Below are 20,287 nucleotides of genomic sequence, written 5' to 3'. Positions count from 1 at the left end.
CTTTTTTTTATTTTTATTTTTTTTACCAAAAATGTAATTGCAAACATGTTATGAAAAGATCCTCAAGAATAATGCTTCACCCAAAAATGTCTCTTCTCTTGTCTGTGTGTCTCGCTGAACTAAAACTATATCACAGTCCTTGCGTTTTTATAAACTGGAGCTCTACGCAATTGTTAAAGGCTTTCTTTACTTTCCATTACGTCGTGCATTTGGTGGAGAAATCTATGTATTTGACCTCGTCCATCGCTATGAATATTCACGATGGGAAGCGCACACCACGATGCGCAACCTTCGCAAGAGAATATAGAAAGAATTGATTCACCTATTCCCCTGTGATGGAATGGTAATAATAATATTGCTATGAAATTTGATAATTTAACAAGTCAGATTTAGTTGTAGGCCTAATTAACAGTGTAAATGTTCCAAGATATTAGCATGAATACCTAATAATAATAATAATAATAATAATAATAATAATAATGATTGTTATTAGCCTATCATTATTATTATAATAACAAAAAAGTAATGTTTATTTAAACATTTAATGTTTTGCTATTAGGCCTACTCGAACATTATAATAAAAAGACTCAAAATGTATCTCACCCTCATCAATCTACAGGATCTCCCTCGCGCTCTCAATAAAACCCCGCATTAAAGAGTCAAGTGCAACTGGCCACTAAAGTCCTCGATTAGACCCGGCCGAGACTGGCGCATCCGGGCGTCCTGCGGAGGCTGCGCGACTAGTCCTGGGTTTGACCCGGGAGGGCATAGCACTCCACGTGTCCAGAGGAATTGAACGGCATCAGGTGCAACGAAATCTCCGCTTCACACTCAAACTGCAGGATGGCCGGCAGCAGCATGCGTCCCCGGTTCCGCGAGGGGTCCGACACCACGGATACTTTATCGAAGCACTCCTCCAGGTCCTCCGCATCGTGCGCGCCGATGCACGGAAGCCTCTGCGCGCCGCCGCCTCCTCCACCGCCACCGCCGCCGGGCAGGGTGGCCTCCTTCTGGAGGGTGGTGTCGTGGTGATAGGACACCAGCTCGTTGCTGAAATCAACCGCTTCCACCGTGGAGCTCGAGCAGTATTTGTTGCAGCCCAGGATGGTGGAGAAGGCCTTCCTGAAGTCGGCGTTGAACGCGTAGATGACGGGGTTGAGGGAGGAGTTGGCCCAGCCGAACCACACGAAGATGTTGAAGGTGGTGTCGCTTACACACAGCGGGTCGCCCAGGGTGTTGAGGTCGCAGAAGGGCACCACGCAGTTGAGCACGAAAAAGGGCAGCCAGCAGAACACAAATACGCCCATGATGATGGAGAGGGTCTTCAAAACTTTGGTCTCCTTCTTGAACGACGTCTTGAGGGAACTCTCCACGTGGTTGTTGTTTTGCGCGCTGTGGCCCGCCGCCCTCTCCAACGACGATATCCTCCGGATCTGAGTCTGGGCGATCCGGAAAATGCGAGTGTAGGTCCCCACCATGATCACCACCGGGATGTAGAAGCTAATCAGCGAGGAGGAGATGGCGTAAGTGCGGTTGAGGCTCGCGTTGCAGTCCTCCGCGTTGTTGTCCTCCGCGGTCTCGTTATCCACCGCCGCCTTGTGCCAGTTGAGCTGCACGGGGATGAAGGAGATGAGCACGGAGAGGGTCCACGCCACGCCGATCATCACGAAGGCGAACCTCTGGGTCATCTTGCGCTCGTAGCGAAACGGGCTGGAGATGGCCCAGTAGCGGTCCATGCTGATGATGCACAGGTTGAGGATGGACGCCGTTGAGCACATGATGTCGAAGGCGATCCAGGTGTCACAGAAGCGGCCGAAGGTCCAGCAGCCGGCCACCTCGGACACCGCCTTCCAGGGCATCACCAGCACGGCCACGAACAGGTCCGACACGGCCAGGGAGATCACGAAGAAGTTGGTGACTTTGGAGCGGAGGTGACGGAACTTGATGACGGCGGCGCACACCAGCGTGTTGCCCAGCAGCGTGGACACGATCAGGACGAACAGGACGCAGCCGGTGAGCGCGCGGACGCTGCCGACCCCCCCGCCGCCCGCCGCTCCGTCCTGGTCCGCCTCGGGGTCGGTCTCTGTGGTGACGACGTGGTGATGGTGCTGGTGCTGGTGGTGGTCTTGGCTGTCGTTATGAAAACTCTCCATTGACTGTCTCCCAATAGCGTGCATTCACTTAGTTAAGTCTTAGTGGAAGTGCACGTGTCCTTGTAACTTCCAAGCCAAACGCAACTCTATAAAAACCAAAGCCAACGGTCCGCATCTAGTTCTTTGAGGCCGGCGGATCAGTTGAACGCGTCCGAGCAGCCGCGACGTGTCAGTGGTCTCGTGTCTGTGGAGGATTGGCAGCGCTCTGCGCGCCCAGCGCCTCGCGCTCATAATTCGAAGCATAGCGACGCACAACCTGTTACACCGTCACCTGCACACGCTGCGTTTGGCTTGAATTATAGGTTTCCGTCTCACAATTCAATGTAGAACTTCAAAAAAGCATTAAGGTTATTTTCTCTTTAGCGGATGTGTTGCACGTGTGCACGCTGTCCAAGGTGCTGAAGAGGATACTGCACAACCTTCCCTATACGCGAAGTGGGGGAGTTGAATTCCTACCTAAAAGTTCAAATAAAAACACAGATGTGATACTTTTTATAAATTGTCAGCCCCAAAAACCCGTTAATAACATATTGAGTTGACTCTTTGGTTAAGGCTCAAACGATGTGTCGCACCGATGCGTTCAAATCTCACCGCTACAGTCTACTTAACTTTTTTTAAATCCTTGCCTTCCTGAACGCAGTTCATCAGATCCAAGGGTCCAAACGTACAGTGGGCGTTACGGCCGGCTCCTTTCTCGCTTTCCAACCAATCAGAGCTACTGTTCATCGTCCTTTCAGCTCAACGATTGGTTGGTGACGGAGCTAGGCACCGCCCACTGTACGATCGGATTCTTCGATCTGCCAATGACCGTGGAAGAAGCCCGCATCCCGCAGTTGCAGCCATGGCGCCAGCAGAGGGCGCTTGGTCCTAGACTCTCTAACACCTTCCTGCAGGCTATCCCCGCTTTCCCGGCTACGTCACTGGAATGTCAAAATGGCCACTCTCAACTGACAGAGGAGAGAACGCCTGTCAATAATGATAATATTACACCGAGACCGAGATAACGCTTCGGTTTCTGGTTCAGTGGATTTGTGAATGATAAACGGACTGCGACGTATTGTGTCACTGAGTGATCTCGTGGTGCTTTCGTAGAACGGTAGTTTTCCAAGATGACGCGGAGCCTGCGGATGTGGCTCGAGCCGGAGCGTCGTTTCGCGTCGGGTCTCCTGTGATCGGATGGAAATGATGTGAGATCTGGGGGGGGGGGGAAACTGACATGGACACGACCGGGGACGGCTCTTCTCAACCAGAGAGTATAAACGACAAAGAGGGATCTTGCTGCAGCCGCCGGCCGTCTACAGGTAACACCGAGCCTTCTGCTGTGCTCTCCGGTCATTACTGTGACAACCACCGCTTAGCAGACGAGATCTCCCAGAATCGAACCGGCGATTGGAGTCCTCACGGGTCAACCCTTTCTGGTGACCCCGTGGATGTACAGCACGGGGCGTGCCCGTCTGGATGCAATGCTGTAATTCAATGTGTTTGCACCGGAGCGACAATGCTGGATTTAGCCACAGGGGCAGAAATGTCCCCCGCATGCACTTATAACCGTAAGACCGGCTCTGATGTCGTCTTGAGCGACTGCCGTGGGCAAGGGCGCTGCATCGCACCCCTCTCCCACCCCGGGGTGATGGCAGGCACGTGTATGGATGGGCACACTGCCACCTGTTCTGATGCTGCTGCTGCTGACTCAAGCAGACACGCCGATAGCCCGGGTAAAACGCCTCACACAATTCACAATTCCTCCCATTCGTCCCGTGAAGACGTGAGGGAGACTCACACTAATCTGGCGGATAAGACAGACGGAGATTCCTGCACGGAGAATCGAAATGTATTAAACTTTCAAGGTATGCCTGCAAACGCAAAGGAGTTAGAGTTCAAGTGTTGCACAAGCACGAGCCATGGCGAAGGGTCCCGCATGGAGCAGGGCTCGTTGTCAAACGGAAGCTGCCAACCTGCAGACCTTAGTCTAACGGGGGACGCCGGTGAAGTGGTTGCGGAGACGGATGCGGAGCTCCCGAACGGTGGATTGGCGACAGTGGACGGTTGCAGTATGGGGGGAGTCGATGGGGATTCGAACCTAGCTTTTCATTCGGGAGAGAAGTCTACCTCCTTATTTCCTACGGTAATTGTAGTTGAGAGCCCTCTCCCCTCTCAGACGAACTCACAGGATAACTTTTCTGGAACCTCTCTGGCCTCCACTGTAAGGACACTGCCGCCTAGCTCCATCCAAGACACTCCCACTAGGCCTTCTCGGGCCGCCGAGCCCCTGGGTACCACTAGCCCGCAACAGTCCAAGGAAGAGGAGGAGGACCTTGCAGAAGCAGAGGCATTGGAGGCCGCCTCAGGCCTGCAACTTTCCTACTGCGGCTCCCCAGCACCGGGCTTCCTCTCCTGCAGTGCGAGCTGCGAGTCTGCCCCCATCAGCCCCGGGTCCAAACCGGAGGCGGACCCTGACGAGGCTGAGCCTGACGACACCTTCGACTACGAATACGAGGATAACGAGCATCCGGGGCCCGGCGTCACCCTGGGGCCCCGGAACACGTACGCCTCCAGCCGGAGACAAAGCGCCCCGGGGGAGCTGGCCAAGAGCGAGGAGCCCGGGGCGGGGGAGACGGCCACGGACCCCACACTCCAGTCCAGGAGACCCGGGCTAGCCGACTACTTTGGCAGGTAAAAACAGTTTTTTTCCGGACTGTGGTCAAAGTGACGAGAGAGTTTCCGTTGACCACTTCACCTGTGAAGGTGGGACGGGTTCCGTGGTTTGTCATTTGGTTTATATTTTGAACATGAGCACAGTTTATATAAGAGCTCACATCCAATTGAGATTCCACTTTGTCAAGGGCTTGCATATATATTTTCTATTATTTAATTAGGGTTGGGGACACTACATCTGGAAGTGGATGGTTTGTTTACTTGTTTTTATCAATCAGAAGTAGGGCTAAGGTCAGATCCGCCATCCAATAGTCTCTACTGTACTGAGACATTTCTCTGCCATCCTCAGCCAAAAATATGCCCATGCCCAAACAAAGGCATGGAAAAACATACGTTAAAGAAAGTAACACAAGAAAGTTCACACACACACACACACACACACACACACACACACACACACACACACACACACACACACACACACACACACACACACACACACACACACACACAGAGTATTCCAATTAGTGCCTGACAGGCAGATGATCTCACATGGACACATGATATCATAACTGGGAGATGCATATAATGAGGATGTGATTCATTCCAAGATTACGCGGCATTGAGTAATGTGACGGTCTGTGCTCAATGTGTAGAGACATTGTGAATACACAGAAGGCTTTTGTTGGTGCAGGCAGGCAGGCTCACACTCTCTCACACACACACACACACACACACACACACACACACACACACACACACACACACACACACACACACACACACACACACACACACACACACACAGGGAGAGAGAGAGAGAGAGTAGGTGATAACATTGAGTAAGATATACTGGAGGAACAGAGTGAATGAGAAACTCATGGAAACAATAGATAAACAGTGGAGCACTTTTCATTGAGCTGCTACAAATCATGGAGCTGTGACACAGTAATTATACAGAAGTTAATCACTTCGACCAGGGTTGTTGGGATTGGATTTGGCTCATTGGGTGTAAAATCGCAGCGTTTGGATTGATCATCCACCAAGTGCCAGACTACTTTCAAACACGTACGATGCTGCTTACCATTATGAGCTGGCTTCCTGCAGCCTCCTCGTGGCAGCCGCCTGGGTTGTGTGTGTGTGTGTGTGTGTGTGTTTGGGTGGGTGGGGGAGCGGTGAGGAAGAGTTCTCTGTAGTCCTTCAGGCCGGGTGTAGGTATCTGAGAGGTGGTGAGGGTGCAGGGGGTGGTGTAACACCACACGAGCTGGGTAGAAGTCTGGGGTGCAAGGCTGAAAGCTGGCCCTCATTCAACATTTAGCGCACCGGGCAGGGAAACACAAAGCCCTGGGTTGAACCAGAAACCCTTCCCTGTTACAGTAACCGTGGTGATGGAGAATGCGCACGCACGCACGCACGCACACGCACACACATAATATGTGTGTGCGTGTGCATGCGTGCGTGCATGCGCGTGCGTGCTTATATTATAAGCACGAACGTGCACACACGGACACGCACACGCACACAAATATGCACACTCACACAAAAATATGCACACACACAGGTATTTACCACACGTATACATGTATAGCAGACGTACAGCCAGACATCCATGTATATGCATGTTCACATGCACTCACACATACATGCACACACACATGTATATACACACACACACACTTATGCATGCAGAAAGACATGCATGAACACACGGCAAATATGTGCAGATAGACAGACAGACACACAAACTTGATGCCAACTTGCAGTATGTTGGTCCTATGTCTTTTTGGATCACACAAACATGACTCACATGCAGACATCCTTCATTACCCAATAAACCCACTCATCACTTTATAATGCTGATGGAAGCACACACACACACGCACACACGTTAACATAGTTTGTGCAGACTGATTTGTCTTCTTGTCACGTTTTTTCCCTTTACCAACTAATAATAAACCACAAGCTAATCCTGTTAAAGACGATGGAAAGTCATTAAAAGCATATCTCACTTCTGTAGTGTGACGAAATTCCAAGTCATATTAGTCACAAGAATACTAGCATGGGACAAAACTAGGGGATGTATAAAAAACAACTGAATACCGTCTCTTTATAGAAACCCACCATGTCTTTCAAATTCAAAATTGTTTGTTTCCATGTCTGGCCCCCAGGGGCCTGTTCTCCAGGAAGCAGCGGCCCTCGAGCCAGAGCGCCCCGGGCTGGAAGCTGTTTGGTAAAGTCCCCCTCAAGGAGAGCCCCACCAAGAACGCCCGGACCATCCAGCAGGTAGGTTGTCTCGGAGCGGCCCCGTCACCTGAGCTTCACACTTAGGTTTCACACACGCAACCCCAAACAGCTCCGGCTCAGGTTCCCCCTCCGGCCCCCCAGACAAGAATCTTGATTGTGGGGGGGCCCCTTGGAGAGTCTTGTGGTTGGAGAGAGGAGTTGTTCACATACTAAAGTGATGACGCCTTTGTGTGTTATGACTGGATCAGAGGATGAATGGATTATGCTCAGCGAGGGATACACAAAATGACAGCCCCCCCCCCTGATTTGCATTCATTCTGCCTGGTGCCTGGCTATAAGAACTGTCATTTATTGAGAAATAATGGAAGTGCTGTCACTTGGTCACAAAACGAGCAGTGATTGTGGTTGGTGATGCGTAATGACTAAATTAATGGGAATATGATCTGTCACAACAATACACTGTGAAATTCCCTGATGATTATTATAATGATACATTACCATCTGGTAATGGACCAAGGCTTACATACGTGCCTGTGTGTACTCACAGTCCCCAATGCTTGAATGAGTTAACCCTGGTTATATGCTATATTCCTGCTTCTAGTTTGGTATCAGGTCACTGCTTCAGTGAATGTTAGGCAAATATTCAGCCTACTACCACCGTAGTGTTTACATTTCTGGCATATCGGTAGTTTAACTAGCTTGCAAACTGTTGCAATTCTTAGCATTTCAATGGGCTGAACAGAGAGCAGGTGTTTAAACCCTATCTTGTTCCATCTCTCTGACTGCTAGGCCGTGCCACCCTTATTCCTGTGTGACAGGGTTGACTACCATTGGATAGGCTTTAGGTACATAACAGAGTTATTCATTGTTGGAGAGCTAAGCTATTATTAACTTGTCTTCCAGCTCAACTTGCTTACTGTTAGGGTTACACTGTAACAGTCATGTGTGCGTAGTTGTTGGACATCCTTTGTGTTGCTATAGCCCTCTTGGTGTTTTTAGGATTCAGTGACATTTGTAATGTTGTAGGGAAAATATTCTGTGCGTATGTTTATATTTTGACTTTCATATTTAACATGGGCAGTTCCTCTCCAGAGTTAAACTGTATGGGTCAAAGGCTCCTAGCTCAAATGCACATTAGGTAGGCATGGGTAATAAATCAATGATCAATACACCTCATATACACTCAGGGTAACAAATCACTCAGGTTAACAAATCAACGATCATACACATCATATACACCGAGGGTAACAAATCAATGATCATACACCTCATATACACTCAGGGTAGCAAATCATTCATCAATACACCTCATTTACACCGAAGGTAACTTCCTCATTGTCCTCTAATACACATTACATACATGTTTGTACATTTTCTTTTAAGCCTGATTTAGTCACCGTGCGTGATCTACGCCGGCCTACTGCGATTTGTAGCGTGCCAAAGATACGCCATCAAGTATCAGATGTATGATGATCTTAATAACCGGTTCCTAATCATCCAGTGTTTCCTATGGGTGTGAGCGACGTCACAAGGCTGGTGCCACTAGCCATCAGTGGTTTGAAATCAGCCTACCAGACCTCTCTGCATCTTTAAACGTGCAGGGCACACTGGGAGGATGGGATCCCACTTGTGATGTTTGGGCAGGGAGAGTCTTTTATCACCTTGACGATAAAATTGCATTCCAGATGTAGTTTCAGCCTGATAATAGTATCTGAATTACACACTGATTCAGATTAAGGACTTCATCAAAAGGTTTTTTGTTTTTTTTCCGAGAGAAGAGGGAAGCAAGGCAGGAATGAGTGGGAGGGAGATCGAAGGAGAGAGAGATAATACAAGAAGCAGGGTGAGGGGGAGAGACAAAGGAAGAGGGAGGGAGAGTGAGGGAGAGAGATAAATTGAGAGATGATAAGAGGGAGGGCGAAGGGTAGAGACAAAGGAAAATGGAGTGAGAGAAAGACTGAGGGGAGGAAGGAGAGAGGGAAAGGGAGAGAGACGGATTTACAACCCCGTCAGCCAGGTTTTGGCAGTGCAAACTTTGGCCTGTCTGCTCCAGCATCTGTTCAGACACTCTGGTCCAGATGGTAACTGGAGCCGAGCCGGCAGAGCCCTGTTGGCTATTCTCTGACCCAGAGACAGATTTCGACAATGACTTGGACCGGATCCTAGATTGAAATCTGGTCTGAGATCCAGAGTCAAAGCCAACGCTTCTGACTATAGGCCTACAGTGTTGTTGTTCTTACATTCTTTGTTTCTTTCGTCCTTTGTTCCTAAGTTCTTCCGTGCTTTTGCCCTTCTGTTCTTCTGTTCTTTCTTTCCATGGAGATGAAGCCACATACGTGCTTTCTGAAAGGAAACAATTATTTTCTTTCTTTCTTTTTATATCTTTGGAAATTACTCCCAGGATTACTTGAGCATATGTTAACATAGCAGTTAGTGTCTCTCAAAGGTGATTCTTGGGTGAGGGTTCAAATGTTTTTCTTTGTATTACAATGTGTTTAGTGTTTAAACCCAGACAAAGTATTTTAGTGTGTTTCTATGTTTCATATTATAAGCTGCAGAGTCTCTAAGCTCAAGGTTTAACAAAAAATTCTGCGTGTGTTGATCTAACGCATCAGCTTTCTATTTCCATTATTATTGAAAGGGGAAGAACAATCGGATTGTGTTTCGCTGTGACTCCAATCTGGTGCCCTACGTTTCCATTCATATTTTTGTATTGAAATATAAATCTGCAGTTCCAATCTTTTGTTTGTTCCTCCAGGAAGGCCACCCAGGGGCCATGACCTCTGTGTCCACTCCTGACCTCTTGACCTCCGGGGTACGGCTCTTTCCTTCTCTCCTTCTCATTCCAACAACCATTCTTCCTCCCATCTTTCTTTCTTCACCGTCCTCTTCATCGCTCGGAAGTTCTGTCTCCAATGTCTCGTCCAATGAGCTCTTTTGGACTTTTGGATTTTATTTCTTTGTACTTCTTTGTATTTCTTTGTTGTTTCACTGGTTGTTCAGCCCACCATCGGTCATCCATCGTTCATCATGCTTGGGCTGTAAATCCCACTGAGGATTTCAGTGCTGTTTCATACCTGGTGTTTAATGGTTCTGTGTTATCGTCACAAGTCAATGATCAGTAAAATACAAAAGTCGGTTTCCTGACCACTATTCTAAATGCTGAAACGAAACACAGTCAGAATCTGATAGAGGAACAGATCTATTACAGACCAGGAAGGTCAACTGAGCCTCCTACCCTAGACCACACCAAATATTCTGTTGTTCTGGAACACCGATTACACCACACAGCTTAAATCATGGCACTTCCTCCCTGTACTTCCCCAAACCACTTCTATGCATCTCACTCTCCTCGTCGCAAAGAAAGTACACCACAACATCGCCACCATAAGACAACAGAGGCTGCTGGGAAATGTAGTCTTTATCCAAACATAATGGTTTGTTAACCTTGTTTGTTTGGTTTTTTTGTTTGGAAGGTACTGTCTGATATATTCTCCAGAAGTGTATCTACTTTACTATTTAACGTACAGCAGATATAAATACTTGATGTCGGAAGCTGTTTAAGTCAGCACCTCCCTTTGAATTGCGTCCAAATAGAAACATTGATTGTATAGTTGTTTGGGTTGGTTTTCTGCAATGACTCAGAACAACTAGGAAGTCTTGCACTGACATCATTGTGGCTACTGCAGCACTACCATCACCACCACCACCACCATCACTACCCTCCACATCATTCCCACCACCACCACCATCACCACCACCACCAACACCATCTCACACAGCCACCCCACATGTGTTGTTTTACTCAGTCATCCCTCCATCCACTGTGACTCTGCCTCTAGATCTTCTGGTTCCTTGTGACTGCCTGAAGGTCCTCAGATGATCACTCCTTTGACACACACATATGCGCACACACATCCACACTCACACATACACACACACATATACACATACGCAAATAATAGCCCCAAGACATGCATGCATACCCAATCTGGCAAACACATGCTCAAATATAAACACACACACACACACACACACACACACACACACACACACACACACACACACACACACACACACACACACTTGTTCCAACTCCATCCTTCCGGAGTTGCCATGGTGATTCAGCTGTGTAATGTTGTTGCAGGAATATGAAGTGCGGCAAGGCAGGGCGTCGGCAGGCTCCTCGCCTACCCAGCATGCCATGGGGTGCAGTAGGAAGAACCTGGAGTTTGAGCCTCTGTCCACCACCGCGTTGATCCTGGAGGACCGACCCGCGTGAGTTAAAATCCGCGTTTGGGTTCACCCACATCTGCATCATGCTCATCTGCATGTTGATTTTAACCATATCGTATAGTGTCCAACATTTCATTCAAACCGCTGCTCTTGTCTCTGCTACTTCAACACTTCTAATCTTCCTTCTCATAGATGATTCGATGAGGAAATACATTTTCAGAGGCAAAGGCAACATCTTTTATTCATCCAACATTGTGATTGGCCATTAAAATTCACAATACTATAGGCTCCCACCAACTATGAAACATACATTAAAAACCAGAAAACAAATCATTATCAATGTTAAAACATATATATATATAAGAATCATAAATAGAATAAAACACAGAAAAAGCAGCTGTCAAAACTTCCCCATCACCTTGGTGTTGAATAAGAGCCCTATGATATTTCCTACTGTTAGGCCTGGATGTGCATACAGTTGCCAAAACAATCCCGCCGGCCACTTCAAGCCAGTTGGCCCTTAAAGCAGCGGCTCTGTGTCTGCACTGTGTAGTGTGTACACCTCGCGCCACCATAGTGGATCCCCGGTTGCCTTGTTTTGTATATGCGTGTGAGGAAACTGGGCTTTCCTGTGCAGGAACCTGCCGGCCAAGTCCCTGGAGGAGGCCCAGAGACACCGGCAGCAGTACAACGAGATGGTGGCCGAGGCCAAGAAGAGAGGTAAGGAGAGGCACACGCCCCCCCCCCCCCCCCAAGGGTCACCTGATCCCCTGGATGTCGTGGGTCTGACGTGATGTCACCTGCTGGCACGTGCTGCCTCCGGTGCCCTACAGTTCCTTCCAGGGCCCTCCGTCTGTCGTCATGCCATCTCCTCCACTGTCTAATCACCTCTCTGTACACTTTGTACAGTGGCCGTTTGGCAAAGTTCTAAATCTGAAGACAAAATGACAGTAGCTCTCGAGGGTCAATGAGGATAGTCTGGGATAAACAACACGCAGAATACAAGTCTAATGTTTTGAGAAGAAAGGAAAAACAGGCAAAACTGGGTCCCTGGATACTCATAAGGAGAGTGATGGCAGACGCTGTATGTGTGTAATGCTCTGAGTGTTGTGTCCTTGTCCAGAGCTCAAGGAGGCCCAGAGGAGACAGAAGCAGGTGAGGGAGAGGTTGAAGCAGGAGGAGAGCATCGCCAACGCCATGGTGGTCTGGAACAATGACATCCTGCCCCACTGGGACTCCATGTAGGCACCACGCTGTGTGTGTGTGTGTGTGTGTGTGTGTGTGTGTGTGTGTGTGTGTGTGTGTGTGTGTGTGTGTGTGTGTGTGTGTGTGTGTGTGTGTGTGTGTGTGTGTGTGTGTGTGTGTGTGTGTGTGTGTGTGTGTGGCATGTTTGTACATGCCAGTGTGTGTGAGTATTTTTGGTGTCTATGTTTAGGTGTATAAAAACAGCAATATGTCTGTTGAGTGAGTGTTGTAACTGCAGTGTGCGTTCTGTAACAGCAGTGTGAGTGTGTTTTGTAACCGCTGTTGAGTGTGTTTGTAACCGCATTGTGTGTGTTGAGTGTGTTTGTAACCGCAGTGTGTGTGTGTGTGTGTGTGTGTTGCAGGAGGGCCAGTCGTAGGGCCAGGGACCTGTGGTGGCAGGGCCTCCCTCCTAACGTCAGGGGCCGAGTCTGGAGCCTGGCCATCGGCAACGAGCTCAACATCACCCCAGGTACACACACACACACACACACACACACACACACACACACACACACACACAGGAAACACACACACAGGAAACACACACCTACACACACACACACACACACACACACAGGAAACACACACGTACACTTTCTCCAATCCCTCTATTTGTACTAATAACCCCCCTTCCGACATCCTTTGTGTTTCCACCCCTCCCCTCCTCAGAGCTGTATGAGATCTTCCTGTCCAGAGCGATGGAGAAGTGGAGGACGTTTGATGAGAGCCCTTCGGAGAGCGACGCAGACGGTATTCCAACCGGCCCTTCTTTATTCTTAATCAAAAGAATCTTCAGATAAATGAAACTCTTTGAAGACAGACCTCCCTTACTTGAGTACAATGGTGCCTTGTTACGTTCAACTTATGTGATTGGATTCACCAACCCGTGTCTGGAGAATATGCTCTCAGGCTAAAGTTCTTACTTTCTAAAGTAAAGAAGTGGGCTTGGTTCTTGTTTTTTCAAAGTAAAGAAGTGGGCTTGGTTCTTGTTTTTCAAAGTAAAGGCGTCAACCTGGTTGTTGTTTTGTCAAATTAAAGCGTGTCCGTGTCTCTGGGGTGTAGACGGAGCGTCGCTGGCGGACCGAGAGTCCAGCCTGGAGCTCATCAAGCTGGACATCTCCAGAACCTTCCCTTCACTCTACATCTTCCAGAAGGTACTGCACCGTGTGTGTGTGTGTGTGTGTGTGTGTGTGTGCGTGTGTGTGTGTGTGTGTGTACCTTTACTAATGACCCTTACCCATTACTCTGAAATGGGTCTATACCCCAAGCAATGTTGACCGACTCAACCACTGGAGTGAATTGTCTTCATGGTCACGCTGTTCTGCCTTCCAACACAGGACGGTCCTTATCATAACCTGCTGCACAGCATTCTGGGAGCCTACACCTGTTACAGGCCTGACATCGGATACGTGAGTCGCACACACACACACACACTCAGACAAACACAAACTCACACTCACACACACACACACACACACACACACACACACACACACACTCACACTCACACAAACACAAACACACACACAGTATAAGTTGAGTTTATTTAAGGTGTTTCAATTCATGATAGTGTGATAACCCTCTACTCCCTCTCTATTTCTCTCTTCCGTTCTTCTTTTGTTTTCCTTCTCTATCACTTTCCTTCTCTACTCTCTGTGACTTTCTCTGTCTTTTGTCCGTGTGTGTGTGTGTATTCCCTCTATGTCTCCCTCCCTAGGTTCAGGGCATGTCCTTCATAGCGGCTGTGCTCATACTGAACATGGAAGAGGCGGACGCGTTCATCTCCTTCGCCAACCTCATCAACAAGCCCTGTCAGATGACCTTCTTCAGGGTGGACCACGAGCTGGTACATAGCACACACAAATGCATAATAATGGACACATCAAATGAAAAATAGTCACCCCAAGAGGAAAATCCCGCAAATCCCATTTTACCTCATTTACCTTCCTCTTCCTCCCTCTCTTTCCCTCTCTTTAATTTGCCTCTATCTTCTTCTTCTGTTGTCGCGTTTGAATCCCTACGGCAGATGCTGAAGTACTTTGGGGCGTTCGAGGTGTTCTTTGAGGAGAACCTGCCTCGTCTTTTCAACCACTTCCTCTCCTCCAACCTGACCCCTGACCTCTACCTCATCGACTGGTGAGCGATCAATAATCTTTGAGCAGGGAAAGTGAAAGCGAAAGCACACTGTTCTCTTTAATTATTGTTCTATCTTCTGCTTAATTGTGTGAGGCAATTGGCCAACGTAAGGTACCGTACGATCATTTTGAATAGATTCAGGTTATTTTTACGAAGCTCCTCAACAGGGTTACATTAGATCCATCACAATTACAAATGACTGTCCTCAATCACTTCAGCCTCCACATCCTCCACCCATTCCCACCTCTTTCCCTCGCTCGTTTCATCCGTTCAAGCATAGACTGTTTGAAGTAGCTTTCAATCAACTCAACTTTATTTATCTAGCGTGTCTCGTGCCAGACTGTAATATAAAGTGTTAAACAAGGGAACCACCGTGTTTATTTTTAGAATATGAAAACAAAAAAATGACAAGATAGTCTAGAGGTTCATTTGGTTGACACACCAGGCCTGCTAGATGAGAAGAAAGCTAAGCTAAAAACATATATTAATATTTTGTTAAAAGAAACCCCCCACTCTCTCCTCTCCGTCGGGTCCTCCTCCTGGGCCTCCAGGATCTTCTCCCTGTACACCAAGCCCTTCCCCCTGGACGTGGCCTGCCGGGTCTGGGACGTCTTCTGCCGGGACGGGGAGGAGTTCCTGTTCCGGGTGGGCCTGGGCATCCTCCGTCTCTACCAGGACATCCTGCTCCAGATGGACTTCATCCACATAGGTCCGCACTCAAGACCCCCCCCCCCACCCCCCCCCCTTTCCTTCAGTCTTTTTCCTGCGGTCTTGGCTGCTAACGTGCTCTTCGGCTAGCCTCCTGTGGGCATGATTTTCTTTGGATGTGTTGCTTTGGAGCAGGGTGGTATAGTGGCCAGGGGGTTGGATCACCAGGAGTAATATGTCAGTTTGATCCTAACAGCCTGCCTGAAGGCATACTTTAACTGATCCCTAATATAAATGTATTCACTGTTACAAGCTTTGGGTAAAAGCGTCTGCTAAATGAATACATAGTTATGACTTTTACTTTGCTCTATCCTGACCTTCTCTGTTGTTCTCTTCCATTCCAGCTCAGTTCCTGGCCCGCCTCCCTGATGAAGACCTTCTCTCTGATAGGCTGTTTTCCTGCATCGCAGCGACACCCATGCTAAGCGGCAACAGGAAGTGGAACCAGGTAAATTCCTGTGTCCGCTCAGTTTAAAATAGGACTCTCAACCCAGTCCACCAAGGGCCAAGAGCATTTGGAGTTGTTTTCTTTCTGGAAAGGTCATGTTTATTTAGCGGAGTGGTCTGCAACCTAACCCTCCAAGTTTCAAGCTGTCTTAAGCAAACACTGAGATTTGCTGGGCCGCCTACAACGACGTCTGGTGTAGTGACCTAGATTTCGGAGTCCAATTTCTGGATTATAGGGTAGGAAGGACATAGTTTGGGAGACAATATTTACATACAGTCTGTCTTTAACCTAAACAGAGGACTGCTTTCCTAACTACAGTGGTGCTCTGATACAGCGCACATATATACACACACATGCAGCCGGAATGTAAAATATGGAGCATATGGTGGCTGGCAGATGGTAAAATAAGCCTGGAGGAAGTCATAAGCTGATTCCTAAAGGGGCATATCTTATTTCAACCAGCAGTCGTGACACAAGGAGTAGACGTCATATCATAAGGAATGAGACAATGTTTATTTAGAGTTTCCTTTCTTGTGATCTCTCGCTCTCTTGGCCTTTCCAATGTTTATTACCATCTAAACATGGGTTTAGATGAGCGTAAACCACAGTAAACTGACATGGATTCATTCCCACTACCCCAAGCGTCCTCTGGTGGCTTATTTTGTGCCTGCCGTTGTGCTGTTAAAACCATGTGGTCTGCCTGTCACATAGACAAAAGGCCTCCTGTGCGTGATTTGATTTGGATACTATATTATTAATTAAAGGGGTCCTATTATGGCCTTTTTTTAATGTTTATTATTTATTTTTTTGATCTCATAGAAGATGAGACCCTTTATTGTTGAAGATTTACAACAATAAAGGGTTGTCGAGCACATTCTTTTTTCTCTTTTATGAGTATTACAACCCCTATGTGAAACACCCAGTTGCTGATTTTGAGGCAGTTAGATGGCTATGTGAAGGCTCTGCCTTTGGCAGAGCATACAAGGGAGATGTCCCTTCACAACAAAGAAGGGACATAATTTGTTAGCACTTTGAGATCATTTGTTAGCACTTTGAGATCATTTGTTTGATGTAAAGTGTGTTATAAATAAAATGTATTATTATTATTATTATTATTATTAATAACCATTGTTAACCAAAACTTACCTGATGAGAGTAGCAAAATCGAAATGTTCTTCTGACTGATTGTAAATCATCTGATGACGCTCTCCCATTGACTCCCAGCAAAATGCCGCCTTCAAAACGTTCCCGGGAGTTTCCAGGAGTTTTGGAGGTTTGGACCTTAAGCTCGGAGAAAAGTGCTTTGAACACTCCGTTGGGTCAGAGTTTTCAGAGTTTCGTGCGGAAGTAAAGCAACCCGAGTCCTCCCGAGATTACGTCACAACGATGGCTGCCCATTGCAATGATAGAATAAAGTGAACTTGCAGCAAGCACTAGAGGCGAACTTAACACCCATTCTATCATTTGCATTACGATACATTATAGCGTACAATTATAAACATCACCTGATAAATTCTCGCTCATGTTCAACCATCACAAGCAGTTCTAATAACTGATTCATCTGATTCAGCAAAGAAGTGCAAAGAGGTCCCTGTGGGCATCCATACTTGTCGTTATGAAGTCTAGTCTCAAAAATGATATGTTTTTCCGGTTTTATTGCATAGCCTATAAACTTCTGAGGGGCGTAGGGAAGGTTTCCTCCAAGCCTCCTCCAAGCCGTTTCTAGGCAGCTCAGTAACTGTGATTTGTCATTTACTCCCCCTTGTGGAAAATTTGTGGTATTGTAACTTTGCCAACCATTTATTTACCCAAAAACATGTAAAGAGCAATAGGAGAAGGAAAAAACGGAAAAGCATAATAGGACCCCTTTAAAAAGTATATTTCTCTTTCTTAAGCACTCATGCATCTTCATATTAGAAGGTTCTCAATAAATATAATAAGACATAAACTCATGTTTCCTGCTAATTGTTCAAACATCTCTCTCTGTCTGTCTGTCTGTCTGTCTGTCTGTCTGTCTGTCTGTGTCTGGCTCTCCCCTCAGGTGTTCACCTCATTGATGAAGGATCCTAAAGAGACCGAGAAGAGTGGGTGCATGATGCAGAGAAGCTGACCTCTGACCTCATTCACTATGAGACAACCTGCCTGATTTTGATAACCCTTTTTAACGCCTCCTCTAACCTTCAAGGTTTGGGTGAGGGCAGGGTCGGCCATCTTGAACGGAACTCCTGGTTCATTTTTAAAAAAGAAATTAGATTCCTCCCTGCCTCCACACACCTGCGGTCAAGTTTGTTAATATTGTCCTGGTGACTCGTAGATATCAAGGGGGATTGGACCTCCACAGGGACCTCCACAGTTTGAAACAATAATATTGATGTCGGCCTGGAATCAAGACAGTGTTTGGTAGTTGAGGGTAAAGGGTTGATGGTCATCCTGTGGTTAGAGACGATATTGATGCTAGCATGAGTGAAGATATAAGGGAGGAAATTACATTTAATTACAGACTTGAATGGAAAAAAAAGTTAATCAGTTTATCATTATTACTAATGAAGTTGTAATAATATGATAGCTAGTAGAGACAGCTCTAAATGGTTTGTACGTCATTTATGTGTTGCCTAAATCATGTTTTCCACCAGGCAACATTTTGGACAATAAAAGAAGAACAAAATATAGAGAAGAAGAAACAAAGTGAACGGTTATAGTGAAAGATGTACACTATCAGTGACAGCTAAACCACGTAACTGCTATTGCAATGGAAAGGCTGTGTATGGACTGAGCAATGTTAATACAAGTGTTTAGGCATATCTTAATGAATAGTCTAAACGTGAAGTGCATTGTTGAAGTTTAGTATTGTTGAAGTTAAGGTAATTCTATCCCCATAGGATACCAAATGATAGCTCTGTCACTTCCTGCAAAGTTTGTGTTTATGTGTTTTTGTGGGTGTTTTAACATTCCTTCAGAGCGGGGCAATATGGACAAAGTATTTCAGTGATAGTATTGTTCAGTTGTTGGAAATGTGACATTCACACATAATGCAAATCAGCCTTGTGAGCTTATTCCATTGTCATAGTATTGAACCGTTCAACACAATTTTTTTTAAAATTTGAAATCATCCAAGTCTGATCAATGTCACCTCCTCAACTGAACTCTTTGTGCAATGATAAGATCAATCCATTTTTCCACTCCAACTCCTATAAAATCTGTGAAAGGGCTATACAATGGGTTTGTCCTGCTGACATGATCCAATCTAACCCACAAGGATCAAATTATAATCCTTTGTCTTAATTGAATATATAAAAAATTGTGCTGGTAAGATACAACCTCAACACCATTTGAGACTATGCGGGTAAAATGGTCATATTGCAAATCCATTGTATAACTTCATTCAATAGATTGAAACTAAGTATGGCTTCAATCAGCCAGCTTGACTTTGTTGCTTTATTCCACCTGTTTAAAGGGAACATTGTGTGTCTGTTTTCAGTATGTCCGCCACAATTAGGTCACAGCTTTCTGGTTTCAATTTCATTGTGGTCATGTGATCATCGTGTAGGACTTGAGAGGGGGAATGTCGAGACAGGATCTCCTGCGGTTTAAACCTGTGAAATATTCCATCATAAATACAGTATAGGGTGTACTGTATTTGTGTGGAAGTGCACTCCAAAAATGGATTCTACACTTAAGTGTATCTTGGACCAAGAGTTATAATGCTCTTAAAATAGGGCCTTGAAATTTTTTAAAACATCTAGTGTTGCTTAGGTGAAAAGTGTTTTGTTTTTATTTTATTTGTTTATATATTGTGAAATGTGATTAAAGTGACATTAGTTATTAGAATTGAGGACAATTTCTCAACAACAAAAGTTATATGACCATATATATGACTGATTTAACTGAAATAAAAGTGCAATGAAACAAGTCTTAGAGACTTGAGAATAACATATAATATCTAACAAGTATAAATATCTCTTCATATTTGAAATAATCTACACTTTCACATGCAACATTTTCATAATATGTACTGTTTTGAAAAACAAAATGGGTTTATCTGTTACAGACATTTTTAAGAATTTTCTAAATAATTTTGTAACATTTTCAGATGGGACAATTTCATAACACCTATTCTAAATACATGTAGGCCTAATACCTTTAAAACAAATATTTTGTCCAAACATTTCGTGTTTGTTTTATCGGGAAACACCATTTATCATGAATTTGCCATGCTAATATGCAAAATATTCCTCCGCATCTAGTATAGTATCTTTATCTAGTGGATGAAATATGATGTTTATTGTATTATATTGTATGGCTGCAAAATGTATCTCCAGCTTCTCTTTTCCTATGCTTTGACTTCTGTATAGTTTTCACAAGGAGAACTATTCGGGTACACGAAAAGTAGATGTACATACTTTGTAAATTGATTTACCCTTGTTACAATGTTCAACAATTGAAATTAAGAATCATGTGAATA

At 46.0% G+C, this 20,287-nt stretch overlaps 2 protein-coding genes across 2 annotated transcripts; one reads left to right on the top strand and one right to left on the bottom strand.

Moving 5' to 3' along the window:
* Positions 1-740: 740 nt before the first annotated feature.
* On the bottom strand, positions 741-2,042 carry drd6b (dopamine receptor D6b; the record flags this gene model as incomplete). Its single annotated transcript, XM_084485982.1, has 1 exon — positions 741-2,042. Exon 1 carries the CDS (start codon positions 1,857-1,859, stop codon positions 741-743), a length of 1,119 nt encoding a protein of 372 aa, XP_084342108.1. The 5' UTR covers positions 1,860-2,042.
* Positions 2,043-3,096: 1,054 nt separating this feature from the next.
* On the top strand, positions 3,097-20,237 carry tbc1d12b (TBC1 domain family, member 12b). The gene is made up of 14 exons (XM_084485317.1): positions 3,097-4,826; positions 6,977-7,091; positions 11,200-11,330; positions 11,926-12,008; positions 12,412-12,529; positions 12,896-13,002; positions 13,203-13,283; positions 13,596-13,687; positions 13,871-13,942; positions 14,251-14,379; positions 14,560-14,669; positions 15,221-15,378; positions 15,722-15,825; positions 17,867-20,237. Exons 1-14 carry the CDS (start codon positions 3,370-3,372, stop codon positions 17,933-17,935), a joined length of 2,826 nt encoding a protein of 941 aa, XP_084341443.1. The 5' UTR covers positions 3,097-3,369; the 3' UTR covers positions 17,936-20,237.
* The last annotated feature ends 50 nt before the right edge of the window (positions 20,238-20,287 follow it).

The sequence above is a fragment of the Micromesistius poutassou genome, assembly GCF_964030765.1.
Source record: "Micromesistius poutassou genome assembly, chromosome: 21".
Classification (NCBI taxonomy): Eukaryota; Metazoa; Chordata; class Actinopteri; order Gadiformes; family Gadidae; genus Micromesistius; species Micromesistius poutassou.
Note: the sequence above shows the minus strand (reverse complement) of the source record. Positions and strands in the feature narration are given on the sequence as shown.